The sequence below is a fragment of the Thermobia domestica genome, chromosome 1, assembly GCF_964235325.1.
Source record: "Thermobia domestica chromosome 1, izTheDome1.hap1.1, whole genome shotgun sequence".
Classification (NCBI taxonomy): domain Eukaryota; kingdom Metazoa; phylum Arthropoda; class Insecta; order Zygentoma; family Lepismatidae; genus Thermobia; species Thermobia domestica.
In genome coordinates, this window is record NC_137454.1 from 124529097 (window position 1) to 124544679 (window position 15583).

Genomic DNA, 15583 nt, shown 5'->3' on the forward strand with positions numbered 1-15583 from the left:
TGACTATGATTGTGAGACGTGGACCTATTGATTAACTTGGAATCCAAATCACATGAACTCCCGCCTGGAATCGAATCCGGGTCTCCCACGCTAACCGCTTAGTTCGGAAGTGTAATTGTTATCTAAATAAAGTGTATTGTGTCCTGCGATAATTAAGTAAAAAGAGAAGATAAATGGTAATAAATAAATATGTCAGGATCTAGTAATGTTTTTGGCCTGAAGGTGTCTGGTAACCTTGCGCGCCTCGTGTTTTTTAACCGTCTTCTAACAGCGCGTCAGATCCATAATAAATTTTGCTCGAGTAACTAGTGCTGCAACTTGAGAAGAAAAAAATAACTTCGAAATAATTTGACGTAAAGCGCGGCAGAGAATTTAAATACGTGGTATAGTTTATAGACAGTATGGTTTCTATGTAGTATAGTATATAATATTAGCAGAAAGTGACGTCAAGGAAATGTCTAAATGTTGTAGTTTCTATGGATTCATACGTTAACTTTACAGGCCCATAACACCTAAATCCACTGCTGACTGACACTGGGAATCAATATGCATCTTCATTAGGACTGACTTTCAGGATATGTATCGCTTTCCGCCACTCCGGATTCAAAGGAGTGAAGTGTTACTTGTGAGTACATGAAAGAAATAGCAAAAAGAGATTGTGAGAAGTGAAAATATTTTCATGTGAGAATTTCCAGAGGTAATGACGAAGGTGACAGAGATTGCGGAAACAGTTTAACACAATTACAGTATACTTGGACGCAGTTAAGTGTTATATATATATATATATATATATATATATATATATATATATATATATTCTTTACACAGATTCACCATTGCGTTCATGTACGGAAACAAAAAATTGTCTTGATCCGTGGCAAAAATGCCAACTAAAGCCAACACAAAAATGCCAAATAAAGCCAACACAAAAATGCCAAATAAAGCTCACACCCTCGACAAACCCATGCGTTGAGCCAATAAGGGTTCAGCTGTTGCTAAGCGAGAGAGAAGATGACGAAATGGAGTGGAATTCCTTCAGCCAATAGCAGCGCTTGGAACGGAAGACTAGGTGTCAAGTCAATGTGGTGTACCTATAGTACTTTCGGTTTAAACACGATCTCCAGACAGCAAAAATAGTAAGAGGGGGGGAAGCGGTTGTTCGGAATATATTCAGCGTCTCAAGAACAAGTTCCATCTGTGTTAACCCTCTATTAAAGTTGGAAGTGATAGAAATTAAGCGCTTCCGCTTTCGATGTTGATCGCTGCAGAACAAAAATGATAATAGATACTGATAAGCGTTTCTTTGAATCGATTCTGCGTCTGAAGATACAATCTTCACCCGTAACACTCTACTAAAATCGGAAGTAGTAAAAATTTACTTGTATTTCCAGTATCAATACTGTTCTCCACTGAGCAAAAGCGGTAATAAGTATCGGGAAGTGTTTTTTTTTTTTTTTTTTTCGGAATAGATTTGGCGTCCAAAGAATAAGTTCTATCTCCTCCGTTAGCTTTCTATTCAGATATGAAGTAAAAGAAATCGTCCATTTCCGGTTTCAACTTTATTGTCATAGAACAACAGACTGCAAGTAACTTTTCTACAATCGATTCAGCGTCTTGAGGGGAAAAAATCAATCTTCTTCTGTACATCTCTACTAAGACCGGAAGAGGTAGAAATTTACTACTTAAGTTTCATCGGTCACTATTTCGACACTGAATTCGCATATGGAAGTCTACCGTATTTTCACAATTGTAAAACGAAACTCACTTGTTAAGAATTTGAGTTCTATAGATAACCATTATGAAATGTAGGTGTTGAAAATCACCTTACTTTCATGTACTTACCCTCTTTCCACGAACGCTACACTTCCTTCCAGATCTTCAGCGTTGTGAGGCATTCCACAGCCACATGGAGGGTCCACAGGAACTAGTGGAACTTCATAGAAGCTTTTGTTCTATTTTTAAGAAAACACAGACAATTAATCGATCATCCAATGAAACGTGATTTGCCATGCCATTTTAATGAAAGTACCACGATTAAAAAAAAAAAAAAAAATCGAATCAAGAGCTAGATGTATTCTAAATTTTAAATGGTGGTTTAGCTGTTATCCCGTGGTGAGAAAACTTCGATTTTAATGTGGAGGGAAATAATTGAGTAAACTGCCCATCTTTCCCTTTGTGTAAAGAGCGGAAGTTTCGAAAACGGTAGGATCCTCGTGGGAGGAGGAGTTTATGTACCTAATTTCATTCTTACTTTTCACAAACTGATAACTCCTCCCTACCTTAGAAATGTGCGTATTTCAACGAAAGTGAAAACATTTGGCCCGAACTAAGCGCTAACTATATTCTTTAAAAAAGTAATTGAAAATGGGGTGACAATGTGGATTTCTATAGTGGATAAACAAACAAACTGAACAAATTCTTACTAAACTGAACAAAATGGTAAGTGTGAGTGTACATTTTCATGCGTAATTTTTGACAAAAATTATTCCTTTCAAAACTTAAAGTTGATGCTATAGGATACCTACGCTACCTACCAGGATGGAACTGATAATGAAGTACACACACTAATCAAGCTTTCCAACATAACACTAGGAACATAACAGTATACGGTATAGTTAATGAGATATAGCCCAAAATGACGACTAAACTTAAAATTTTATTTTTTTTTATTTTATTTTTTTTTTTTTTAAATATAATGTGCAAAGAAAACATTATGAATCGACAGAGCACAGTGAGCTGTACAAAATGACATATTTGAAGGTAAATTCTCACACATATACTTAGTCTTACCATAAATACTGTCCCAAACTTTTAAGTACATTGAGCCAAAATTGTTAGAGATATTTTAATACCCTAATGCGTTACATGAATGTATTATGAACCAAAATTACAAATAATTATTCAAAATGGCCACCATTAGCATGCACAACGTCCTTAAGCCTTTGTGGCCACTCATTAATTACGTTACGCAAAATTCAACTGGAAAATCTGCAGCTGCCTTGCGAAGAGACCGCTTTAAACTTTCAATATTGGAGTGTATCTTCTTGCAAACGATCTCTTGAAGCTTGGACTACAATTTGTAGTCCAAATGGTTATGGTCTGGACTTGCAGATGGCCAATCTGAAGTGGAAATGAAGTCCACAACACTTGCCTCCAGCCGCTACTGGGTTGTATGTGCCTTGTGTGCTGGGGTTGAGTCCTGCTGGAAGCTCCAGTTCTGTGCATGGAAGAGGATATTGGTAAAAATTTTGACTAGTCTCTCAAACACTGTCTCCTGGTACATTTTGGCTGATGTTTTGACTTCCTTTTTACAGAAATAGAGCTCTGTTGTACCCTCGTAGTTCCCACACCACCATAACATGACTGAAAAAGAATGCTCAATCCTCTGGATCTTTGGCGCCTTTTCACCAGTTTCTCTAGAGGATGTGGCATATATCCCGTCATTCTGGGCATTGACAGTCTATTCAACACTGAAAACCTTTCCATCAGTGAAAAGAATTCGATGGTGTCTATTTGCTGCATAACACTTAAGTAAGCGCTTTGGTGTTAGGAGCCTCTGGTGCTTCAGTTCATTTATCAGGAGATGTTCTTTGCGTTGTTTGTAAGCATGGAGTCCCAAGTCACTGCTTAACAAGCGAGACAGACATTTTCGATATCTTTAGCTCACGAGACGCAACTGGTTGTTTCCTAAATGGATTTCGTCGGACACTGCTTTCACAAGTATCGGTGTTCGCATTGTGCGTAGTCTTCCTTGCCGCGGGCTATTTTTCACAATTACAATCTCAACAAAATAAGTACTGGATAGTGCGGTAAACAAATTCATTTACTAATTTGCAGTTTCTGAAGGGTTTTGAAAATCACCCGTAGTGATTTGCCTATCTTGTGCAACGTTATCATGGCCACACGATTTTCATCCTCGTCCCATTCAATCTTGAACGCTTACAACTCACACTTTTACACTTCTTCAGCTCATACAGCAATGACTCACGCTTAACGATACCGCTCTTGACGTCGGTACAGCCATCCTCAAAGGTTGGGACAGTATTTATGGGAAAACTAAATAGTTTTCGAGAAAATCAAATTTTTGTGGAGGTGAAAAGTCGTTCGTTATCAATCTGATGCAGTTAATAGTTTCTTAGGCTGCCATAGATTATTTAATTATGTATTGTGTATGAAAATATATACCATTATATCTATTCTTTATTTTTCCTAAGTATTGCACATACTACTGTGGGTTACAAACAGCTGATGAAGCTACATTATTGGGGGTTGATTAAAGTTGTTTAAAAAAGAAACTTGCAAAAGATACAACACACACATATATATATTATATATATATATATATATATTACAAAATCATTTATAATCTAACATTATTTTTTCCTTTAAAGTTCACTAATTATAAACTATAGAATGATTGAGCAACGTTCGGCAAGTAGTGAAAATTTACAGGCAAAATGAAGAGTTTTGAACACTTGATTTAAAGTAAATAGTTTTAACAGGCTATCGCTCATCACTTTATTACACAAGTTCTTATACTTTTTCTAAGTTTCAGTAGCGAAAATGCCGTTAGGGGCCAGGATTTACCAACTGACTTGTGGCAGGGTAATGTGGTTCGCACTAACTCTCCTTGCAGTTAATGCTGACTTTCAAGACTGGATTCGTATATACTTTCTACTAAGTAGTTCCCAATTGTCCATACTACGCTGTTTGGACGCAGCAATGTAAGTACGAACGGTCACCCATCTTTTCTCGAACCAAACCCAACCTCGTAGATTTCGCTGATCTCACGGAAAGGGCAAGGTTCTAGAACACAGGCCCCCTTCCCATTGAGCTGTAATAAAGACAGAAAACAACGTACCCTGCGGGACTCTAAACCGCCTTCACTTGTTAACGCTCGGTCGGCAATACTATGTGAATTAAATATTAAACTCTGGTACAGAAAGGAACCAATCTAGCTACTAACCTATATGGGGGGGATCAGTATTCTAGAACCTTCCCCACGGAAAGCGATATTCCAGTGCGACTGAGGCGTTTACCTTTATGAAAAATACATTTATTCTCAAATAAAATAACATTATTGGAAAAACAACAGTTATGAGAAACCAACAGAGCCAAGTTTGAGAGCCACGAGCATATAATATACATTGTCTGTTATCAATTAAACATTGCACATTTGTTTTCCCTTAGAACAAAAGCGATAGTAGTAGAATGTGTTTAATTACAGTTACAGGTGCGAATGCAATTAAGAAACGTAGAGGAAAAAGCAAAACTAATACTTACAAACGGCACACCGAAATCTTTTGCAGGACGTATTTTGTATGTATAGGCAATTTCTTCTGGTTCTATTATTTCAAAAAATATGTCAGATCCGATTATTTCTGCAATGCTCGTCCCATCTTTCATATGTAGATTGCTCCCTACAAAGAAATACAAATTAATTTTAAAGACTAAAGAATGAAATGTGATACAATGCTACTTCTTGTTTCTCATATTCTTTGTCGTAACCTTTTTCATTATTTTACTTATTTCAACTATTTCGTATTTAGTATAAGTAAACTCAGTAAATTAACCCTTCCTAGAAATGAGAATATTTCTCTCCTCCAGTGTATCTGTTTTAAGTAGGTTTGGACTAATTTTGGTATACATCTGCTGTTATTTAGTAGTTGCCGAAATTTTCAATTGCAACTCCCGTCTTCTTCAGCAGCGTTTCCGTAAGGTTGGTTTAAAGGGACAAGTTTTCCCGATAGATGTCACTGAAGTCTTCGTATCTCTCTCATTTATATTTTACCATCCACGAAAATTCACGATTTCTTTTGCAAATATCAAACTACAGACTTCAGATTTTTATAAAAGGAACTGCATAACCTATCGAAGGCAACAACAATCCGTACCGATTTTTTATTTAGAATTTTCTTCATTGTTAAAACAGTATATTGTTAAAGACTTGGACATCCAATTTCAACAATGAAGAAAAGACCAAATAAAAAATCGGCACTTATCGTTGCTTTCGATAGGTTATGAAGTTCCTTCTATAAAAATTTAAAGTCTGTAGTTTGAAATTTGTAAGAGAAATCGTGAATTTTCGTGAAAGGTAAAAAATACATGAGAGAGATACGAGAACTGTAATGACATCTATCGGCAAAACTTGTCCCTTTAAACCAACCTTAAAGCATCTACAGCAAATTCATCTCCATATAACACGTCCATCGTTGTGGTATAGAAATATCGCGTGAAAATCATAGATGCCCCCCTCTCGTATTGATTATGTAATGCAAAATGTCAGTCTTCATGTCCCCCGACGATTATCACTCATGGGTATGTTTTATTATTTTTAATAATTTAAGAGATGTGCGTATATTATAGTTTGTTTGTCTTTAGAAGAGAATATTTCGAAGCAGAACTCACCGTATTGACAGTCATCGTGTGCTTCAAATTCTTAGCTGTTTACTTCGTCGATAATCTGTTCACATGCAACGTTCACAGACGTGTAGAAGCAATCACAGGCAGCAGTACAGGTAATAATCCCAATCAGTCCTTTCTGTAAAATGACCAGCTAGTCAAAATGTGCTAACAAATTGTAACGCGTGAAAAATGAAAGAATGACATATTTAGTTAGTGGATACGAACGCGAAGTTTTGTCAAGAGCAGCAGAAAATCTACTGAATGCAGCATGATATTGGCAAGTTGAAGATTATTACTTTTTAGAATCTCAAGGTGTACTATTCAGAAAAGTGTTAGAGTAATATAAAAAGTTTCAAAGTGATTCTGTGAAAGCTCATATTTTTAGGAATGTAATTTTTGTTGCTGACAACATCGAGAACAGTACTTAAATATATTTATCAGAAGAAAAGTTTTTGTACTGCTACTTCATAACTATGGATACCATCTATACTAAACGATGGATGCCCTATATGATGAGCTTGATGCAGATACTTTTAAAAAAATATCCGATGAAGATAATGAAAAATGATTTCCTATTGAAATTTCGGTAATTACTAAATAATGGACTATACCAGGATTAGTCCAAGTGAATATTTATAATCATGAGTCAGTTTAGATTCTTAAGTTTTTTTTTTTTCTCTAGGTCTAGTTGAAGTTTCGTCAATTTTCTTCGATCAATTATGTTTATTAGTGACGTGAAATGAAACACAGAAGTAGTCTGAGATTTCAAAGCAATGTTTCATTAATCATGAATCGCCAATTTTATATCACACCGGTTAGTGCATCTAAGTGCAAGAGAAATTTCATTGAAAGATTTCATGAATCAGAGTTATGGTATACAGAAGAGGAAAATAAACGAAATGTAGTTCTACAAGGAATATTAGTTTTTCTAAAAGAATCTGATTTGTGCGGAGGATGAGGATACAGTTTTGCCGAAACGCATCCAGTTGAATTTTTATTTGGGTGTTTCTAAGGTAAATACAGTTCTTTTAGCTGTTCTAAAAATCGCCAGTCTTATGCAGTGTACTCTTGGGAATCATACAAAGTGTGGGACAGTTAAATTCAGGACAGCCTATATAAGTCAAATTAGCAACGTGTATGAAGAAAACATACCCTCGACTTCCAGGCGAGCAAGATAATAGCAATACTAAAAATAGCACGTGTTGAGCCACGCGGGAATCTCAGAACAATAAGCTTGCTTATACATACTTCAAGGAATGTTTACTGTCACCAGTTCTCTACATTGAAGCAGCTAATCAAGGACACTTACAGCCCAGAAATAACTATTCAGATTACTATTATTATTATTATTATTATTATTATTATTATTAAAAAAGCTGAGATTCACGGATTACATCGCACCGTTTACTGACAGACAGTGAGGAAAACTTATAAAATGGAATACAGAATATGTTTAGTAGCAAATTTAAAATGATCAACATGAGCAAAAGTGATAGGAGATGAGCAAGAAAAGAAACAAGAAGAGTGATCAAAACAGGACATCATATAACAAGAGGTGCAGAAATTCTGTCACTTAGGGAGTACCAAAAAAAAGTGCAGATAAAATGTAAAACTCAAACTACTTTAGGTGAGGAAGGCATCCAACAAAAAAAGAAAAAAAAAACTTCTAACCGGAAACATTGACATAGGAGTTGAAGAATACATGTATGGTATGGATTGAAGCATGGACCAGAAGAGGGAGAAAAACGGAAGTCTTCGAAATGTATTGAAGGATAATGAAAATTAGAAGTGTCGATAAGATAGCAAATGAAAGAATTGGAAATGATACGAGAAAAAAGAAGTATACTGAAGATATGATGATTAGACACATAAGTCATGAAGGAACCACGTTATTATCTGTGAAGGGAAGAACTATTACATAGGCTTTCGTTATAAAAACATAAAATAAAGGAAGAAGTCCAATAATTTCATTTGCTCCAATGAAAATACAACTCAATACAAAATTGATAGTCCATCGTACTCAAGCAAGTTCACAAATGCATCACGGTACCCACGGCATCACGGTGAAAGAAAATAAGAAATAGCTGTGAATCCAATGGGATACAAACTTTCCTATGAGACGGAAACACTATGCAGGAAGAGCTGACTGTTTTAAACTGAAATATTGGGTCACATAACAATGGTAAATTAAAAGGTGTTTGCGTAATGAAACCACCTGACCGAAAAGATTTAGGGTAGTGACTGTCTGGCCCGACTTAGCACTCCAATCTCTTAACTATTCCGTCGCTGTGATCCTTATCCGTGCATGTTTGTTGAAGTATCAGGCATCCTCCTCCCCTCCCCCCCAAAAAAGTGTACCGACATTGAGGAAAAATCTAATTCAAGTAGCAAGTGTTGGCAGTCCTATCGGGATGACATCTAATGTTGATATTTCAATCAACCATACATCAGTGCACAATTGTCGGACGTATCGAAAATAGTTCTGTAGGAATTAGGATATGGTTAATGACAATCTTACCAGTGATCGTTTTCTGGGAATGGCTTGAATTCACTGGCAACATTGTGTTTTCAACTGACAAGAAATTTTGCTTTTGTGACGGTATCTGAACTGCAAAATCGCAAGAGCTATGTACTTGAGCACTGCATTAACACGGCATCGTAACCACGGTAACTGCGCACGTACTTTCCTCTCTCCAACTCCATAGAAGTCTGAAAGGGAGCGTTGTACTAGGGAGTAACACACGCGAGTCAGCATTGGAAATCTAGTGGCTATTTTAACACGGGAATGGTTGATTTTATGTAACGAGTATTTGATAAGAAAAGAATAACTAAATAGAAAAGCGACTTCGTTAACCCTGCAATCACAACGTGGGGTCACCGGCGACCCCAGTCCACAGAAAATGCGTTCTGCGCTTGCACTGTTGTGAGAGTGAAACAATATTTCGCCTAGCTTCAGTTTAGAACATGCTGTTGAAAGTGCATGTTGCATTGTTGTGTTAATGCGGTAACTTCTGTGGTATTTTGAATGCTGAGGTCATATATGACCCACGTTGTGATTAATTTAATTTTTTTTCCTTTGAACAGCCAAAGTATATTCTAGCAGGGTTGGCTGGTTTAAACCAGCTTTTTTTTTTTTTTTTTCAAAAAAACCAACTGGTTTAAACCCAAAAAAGCTTTAAATCGTATGAACTTCATAGTGACGTTTCCATATAACATATCATCTGTATTAGTTTCATCTCCTTTTCACCTTTTAATCAAGGCGTCCCATGTTCAATTCTCGGTCGAACTACAACCCTTCTTTCAAGTGTAAACCAAGTAGCGATTCGGAAGTCACTTTAAGCGAAAGTCTTCTTCTTACTTCGGCGTTATATAAGGATATTAAGCCTAAATACACGAAACGAAACCAAATCGTATTTCCGAACAGGCCTGTTGTTTTATAAAGAAGCCACGGTTGCATAAATATATTGATAGAAATTAGCAAAATTTATCGACCGCCTATGTAGCTTCCAACATTAGCTCGGATTGGACTTTCAGTTTTAATTGAATGATATCCGAGTTTTTTTCGGAGTAGACCCACCTGGTTTTTGATCTTTTTGTTAGTATATTATTGGTACAACTAAGGTGATCACACTGAAAGTTATTTTTTATCAGATTTTGAACTTTCTTTCGGCGAATTATATGGTTTCACGTTAAAGTAGACAACAACATTTAACATAAGACCTTACTTAAAGTTCTGAATGCACTGAACGAACGAATAAAAGAAAAAAAAAACTCACCTTAACTTGAGATAATTATAGAACAAATTAATGTGTGGATTACGTGTATAGCCTATTTCAAGTAAAATAAGCAATTTTATATTTTAGAAAATACTTTCCGTGAACAGTGTGCTTCCTGACTCGGCACCGCCGAGGGACGTTATCCCTCATACATTTGACGGGTTTAATGCAATAGGTGACGGTATCAACAGTAAATATGTAAATATATTAGTAAAACTATTATTATTTCTTACCTTTGATGGTAACGAAAGCATTCAATAAAATTTGGTTTTCCAACAACAACAGTTTAGTTTAGTCATTTGTTGCTACGCTTCAAATAAGCATTCTGTAGAATCAACACCAGCAATAGCGTAAAAATTCTTGTCAAAATTAAGGAGCTTAATGCTTGGAACTCCCAACAGTACGTAACGCTTACTATTTTAAGTGCTGAATTCAAACTTCAGTATTAATGGAAGTTTCGATGTACAGTAAAGCAAGCCGCATTTTTAGGGAAAACCCGTCATGAAAGAAGTGTTCGGGAAATTCCCGCAGTTGAACCCACAAAGCATCGGAAGTGAATACTTCAATAAAACTATTTATTTTAAGCTGGAAGACATTTAATTTCATTTAAGACATTTTGAAACATTTACTTTATAAAATATGAATTATAGGCCTATCTTTGTTAATTGCTTTAAATTAATTTTCAGAAAAGAACCGTCTTGCAACAAGTGCTCGGGAAATTTCCGTAATTGAACGCACAAAGCATCGAAAGTGAACTTCAACAATAAAACCATTTACGTTGAAAAATATTTATTTCATGTAAGACATTTTGATGAATTATGTCTCTGATTTATATTAATATGTCTATTTGGTATTCATATTTGGCGAACGGCATTGAGGGTCCTGGGATGACTCGACCTACATTTCTTCGTTTGTCTGCCTGTACCACACAGTGTTCAACGTTCGGTCTTTTAAATTTTCAGGATACAAGCTGGAGACACACTCAATTTTCTGTGTAGATTTTGGCGGCATACCAACGTAAAATTACAAAATGGCACTTTTTTTTCCCCAAAATAGCTTATATCCACGCTACAATGGACAGTTTTCGGTCTTTCAAGTTGAAATTTTCAGAGTAGAAACACGAGAGACTAAATTAGCTGTACATATTTTGGCGGCATAAAATATCAAAATGGCGGCCATTATTCAAAATATAGCGGGTATCCGTGCTATACGATGCAATTTTCGGACTTTTTAAGTTGAAATTTGAGGGTAGAAGCACCAGACATTTTAAAATTGCTGTATAGAATTTTTTTGGCTAGTCAATATAAAATTTTAAAACAGCATTGAACAGAAAATTGTTGCAAGTTATCACAATGACAATCTTGAAATGTAAATCATATTTTAATAATTTTACCCCAAAGACATTGAAATTCTTCGAAAAAACCCAATGAAACCCGAAAAAACCCACATGGGCCCAAGTGGGTTGGGTTTTTAAAAAATACCCCCCCTTTTTTTTTTAATTCTGCAGCTAGGCTATAAATACAAATGCAAAGGACTAAAGAAGTTCAGAAAACATGAGCAACGTTACATGCGTTAATAACGACAGGACACACTCAACAATATCTAAATCGCTGCCCAATGCACGATCAAGTGTAAGTAGCAGTCTGTAATGCTCTCTAAGAACAGGGTATTCAGGACATCGAAAAGAACGTGCCGAATACTCAGTGAGACAATACATTGCTCACAATTTGGACGATTCAAACTACGCAGCAAGTAACCATGCATCAGGAGCACTTAACCTTGGAGATTAGAACGAGATGATGTCTGCCACTGGCCAAGGAGTGACTTGACTGCGTGGAGCTTATTGTCATTTGCATGATCAAGATGCTTCCCAATGAGAACGAATCAACTTGTAAAAATAGCTACAGAGATTCGAGCGAGGAAAACTATGCTCCAATGCAACTTCTGCCAAGGCGGTGTTCATGGCGGCTGTGTCAGCAAAGCTCATTTCCTCGAATGCCGACATGTCCTGGCACCCAGCAGACTACGACGGAACAACCCTGTTGCTGTAGCTGAAGGAATCTCACAAGAATGTCTTGAACGAGAGCGTGATTACTGCAGACATTCTGTAGGCTAATAACTAAGCTTAGAGTCGGTACAAACCAGCACGCGTTGTAATGAAAGTGTAAGAGCATGGTTATAAGCAAGCTTAACAGCGCTTAATTCAGCAGTAAATATGGAACTCAGGTGATCTATACTGAATTCTGAGCTGTTCTCGTCGATGACAAAGACACAGCCAACAGAATTCCCATCCTTAGAACCACCCGTATAATACACATTAAAATTAGGGTACTGCTCTAACAATGCTACGAACTCCTGCTGATATACCTGGGAACTGGTGCGCTATCTGGAATGTGAAGACACGCGTAAATCAAGTCTTGGCGCTAGTTTCAAGTATCATGATTATGCCCTACGAATAAAGGAAACGGATGATTAATGAAAGTGAGAGATGGTAAAATGAAAATGTAAGAGGAAGCGGAAGAACCCGATAAAACATCCCAAGTACCAGAAGCAAGCGCTCTACCATTGAACCACCGTGGCTACCAGAGGTAGCATTGAAATTATGAATGCACCAAAAAACAAGAAGTACAGTTTTACTATACGGATCCAGATTGTAAAATGCACGAAAAAATTTGGGGAAGACTTTAATTTGCCCATTTTATGTCGAGAATAGAACCCAACAAACCCCTGCGGGGCTTCTAACCTGTTCCTACTACTTACACTTTGGATCCGTATAGTAAAACTGCACGCAAAAAGATTCCCGCACTTTTAATCTGAATACGTAAGTAAACATTGCATACGAAACTCACATCAATTGCCTTGAGCAGAGGAGCGGTGTCATGATTCACCCAGTTAAATCATGTCAAATAGGTTCTGAGATCGTGTGTACAGTCAGAAACAATATTAAGTGTAGGTCACAGGTATAAGAAATGATAGCTCCAATCTATACTTAGTATTGTTTCTGACCGTACAAGAATTTTAAATGGTGCAACAATGATCCTAGTGGTAGTCATAATATAAATTTGCGCAGTTTACCATTTCACACGGTTGGATTGGGGGAATAGTCTAACACCCCTTTCATCACCAAGTATATATGAGAGATGTGGGCCTCCAGCTTAACGTGAAATCCGATCCTTCTCATCGGGAATCGACTGTTTTGCATGGTATCAACTTAACTCAACATAGCAATATCATGTGTGAATTTCCTCGAGGTTATCCTGTTCCCTGTCTCATTGTGATTTTATTAATTTTCTCGTAACTTGTTAATTTCTTTTAGCCTGAAGGGTATCAGCGTGGAACATTAAATTAGAATTAAATTTTACCTGTAATGGGTAATTTATTTTCAATAATCCCAGTTCTTCTTGTTTCTGAAGGGAGACTTATAAAGAAACATTACCTCTTTCGAATAAGATATATATTTTCAAAACGATAATTACCAGCTTTTATTTCTGTTGTTAATTTTCCAACGTGGCGTAATCAAAATATGAATACATATGTGCATACCTATGCACATTACGAATACATATGTATTCATAAAAATACTATTTTAAATGCATCTTTCAGCAAATGTGGTGCTCTTTATCTATATATAGTCATATATTTGAAAGGTTGTGAAGTCTACACAGATTAATGCACTCGTGTGGAACCTGAATACGAACACCTACTTACCAATACCGTTGGATTCACCAATGCATAACGTAGTCAGTAAAATAAAAGATACTAAGTTCTTATAGAATATTGCTTTCAGCATTATCATATACTATTCAACACCCTCAGCTGCTAGCTAATACGAAAACTCGTCATCTTTTGTAAACCATACACAAAAACTGATACAATTTAACCGCACCAAATATCTCGTTCTTTCTCATGTTTGGATTGTTTTCTGCCAACAGTGATACCAACTATTCAACTTTAATTATGGGGCTCAACATTTCTTTTTCAATCTTGTTACGAAGGTCATATTCTTTAACGGTTTGCGTCAACGATAAACAAAGTTTCCGATGTAAATAGTTTGCGATAACAGCATTGCAATATTCTAGACAATTTTGCAAAGACTTGTGCAAAATGATCCTCTTGTAGAAAACGATACTACTACCACTACTACCTAGGGTTGCCAGACGTCCCGGGTTTTAGCGAAAGAAATAGCTGTCCCGAAAAAGGCTGTCGGGACGCCTGTTTGTCCCGATTTTCGTTCTTCAGACTGAAAAAATCAACCTGCAAGAATGAATGGGCCTTATGCAGAGTCGTTTTGACGTCTGATTAATACCATACTACATGGTTGACTAAAGATGGTTATGAAAATTGTGTTCAGAGTCTCTGATTAGGACGTAGTATTGGACGAAGTTAAAAACATCTGACTAATTAATCTAGAGCAGAGACTAATCTTTTACCCACGATTTAGAGTGCGACACAACATTTCGTATTTCGTAATTCATGTATTTTCATTTTTACAGACTACGTATGCGCTCATCTACTTTTCCGTAGTTGCCACATTTATTTTACTCACCGATGCATTAGGGTTCTATACGTTAATCATACCCAAAACAACATTATAGTGGTACTCAAAGTAGACTCTGAATACCAAAAAGTGCACCTTCCTTAGTAAAAATTTAGTATGCTAACTAACTAGTCTGTGACTAACCTTCGATTAACGAATTCTCTCTGAATACCGACCAATATGTCTCACCTATAAAAAGAAGATTTTTGGAAGATTTGCGTAGCTAATTAATTTTACTAAACAAACAAGGAGTTTAAAAATCACATCAATTCTTTCATTCTATGGGCTTCTTTTAGCTTCCAGAGGGAATTATTTTATACTTCAATGGCAGCACAGAACTGCTTCATTGTTGGAACTTTAATCAACAATGGCAATACTGCTCAGTCGCTGTATGCTAACCGCATTTAAACTATTTCGTCCTGTATGTCGACAGTGCATTCAATTTTGAAACTATTTTTTCTGCTAAATTTTTGGAGAGCCTGCGTAAGTGTTTAGCCATTTGCGGCCCAAGGAATGAATTTATGAGGAGAAAGAAAACCTTTTATGAAATATATGTTTATTATGATACTAAAAGAAAGAATACTACAATAGATCTCAACTTTTGGAGCAATAACTACTGTGTTGCCAAATGTGATGGTTTCACACTGAAACCACTGTGAAATAACTGCTATTATATTTTTACTATACTAAGGTAAACATATTCCTAAATATTTGATGATACTAATAGAAAATCAGTAATATCACAATTATGTATATATATTGGGAAAACATTTACAGGGTTGCCAAAGTTTGTGGTTAATCTTACAACCACCAGGCTATGGTGGAAAGACTACAAGGTGGTTGCATGCGCATGTCGCCTGGAGCG

At 36.3% G+C, this 15583-nt stretch overlaps 1 protein-coding gene across 1 annotated transcript in view; it reads right to left on the minus strand.

Annotated features, from left to right (window-relative positions):
• Positions 1-14123, minus strand: part of LOC145688881 (PRADC1-like protein) — a 33305-nt gene extending 19182 nt beyond the window's left edge. Inside the window, exons 1-3 of the mRNA XM_081763049.1 lie at positions 13890-14123; positions 5284-5420; positions 1843-1952 (exon numbers count right to left, since the gene is read on the minus strand). Coding sequence (XP_081619175.1) covers positions 1843-1952; positions 5284-5420; positions 13890-13977 — 335 coding nt within the window. The 5' untranslated portion in view covers positions 13978-14123. The remainder of the gene's footprint in view (positions 1-1842; positions 1953-5283; positions 5421-13889) is intronic.
• Between the last annotated feature and the right edge of the window lie 1460 nt (positions 14124-15583).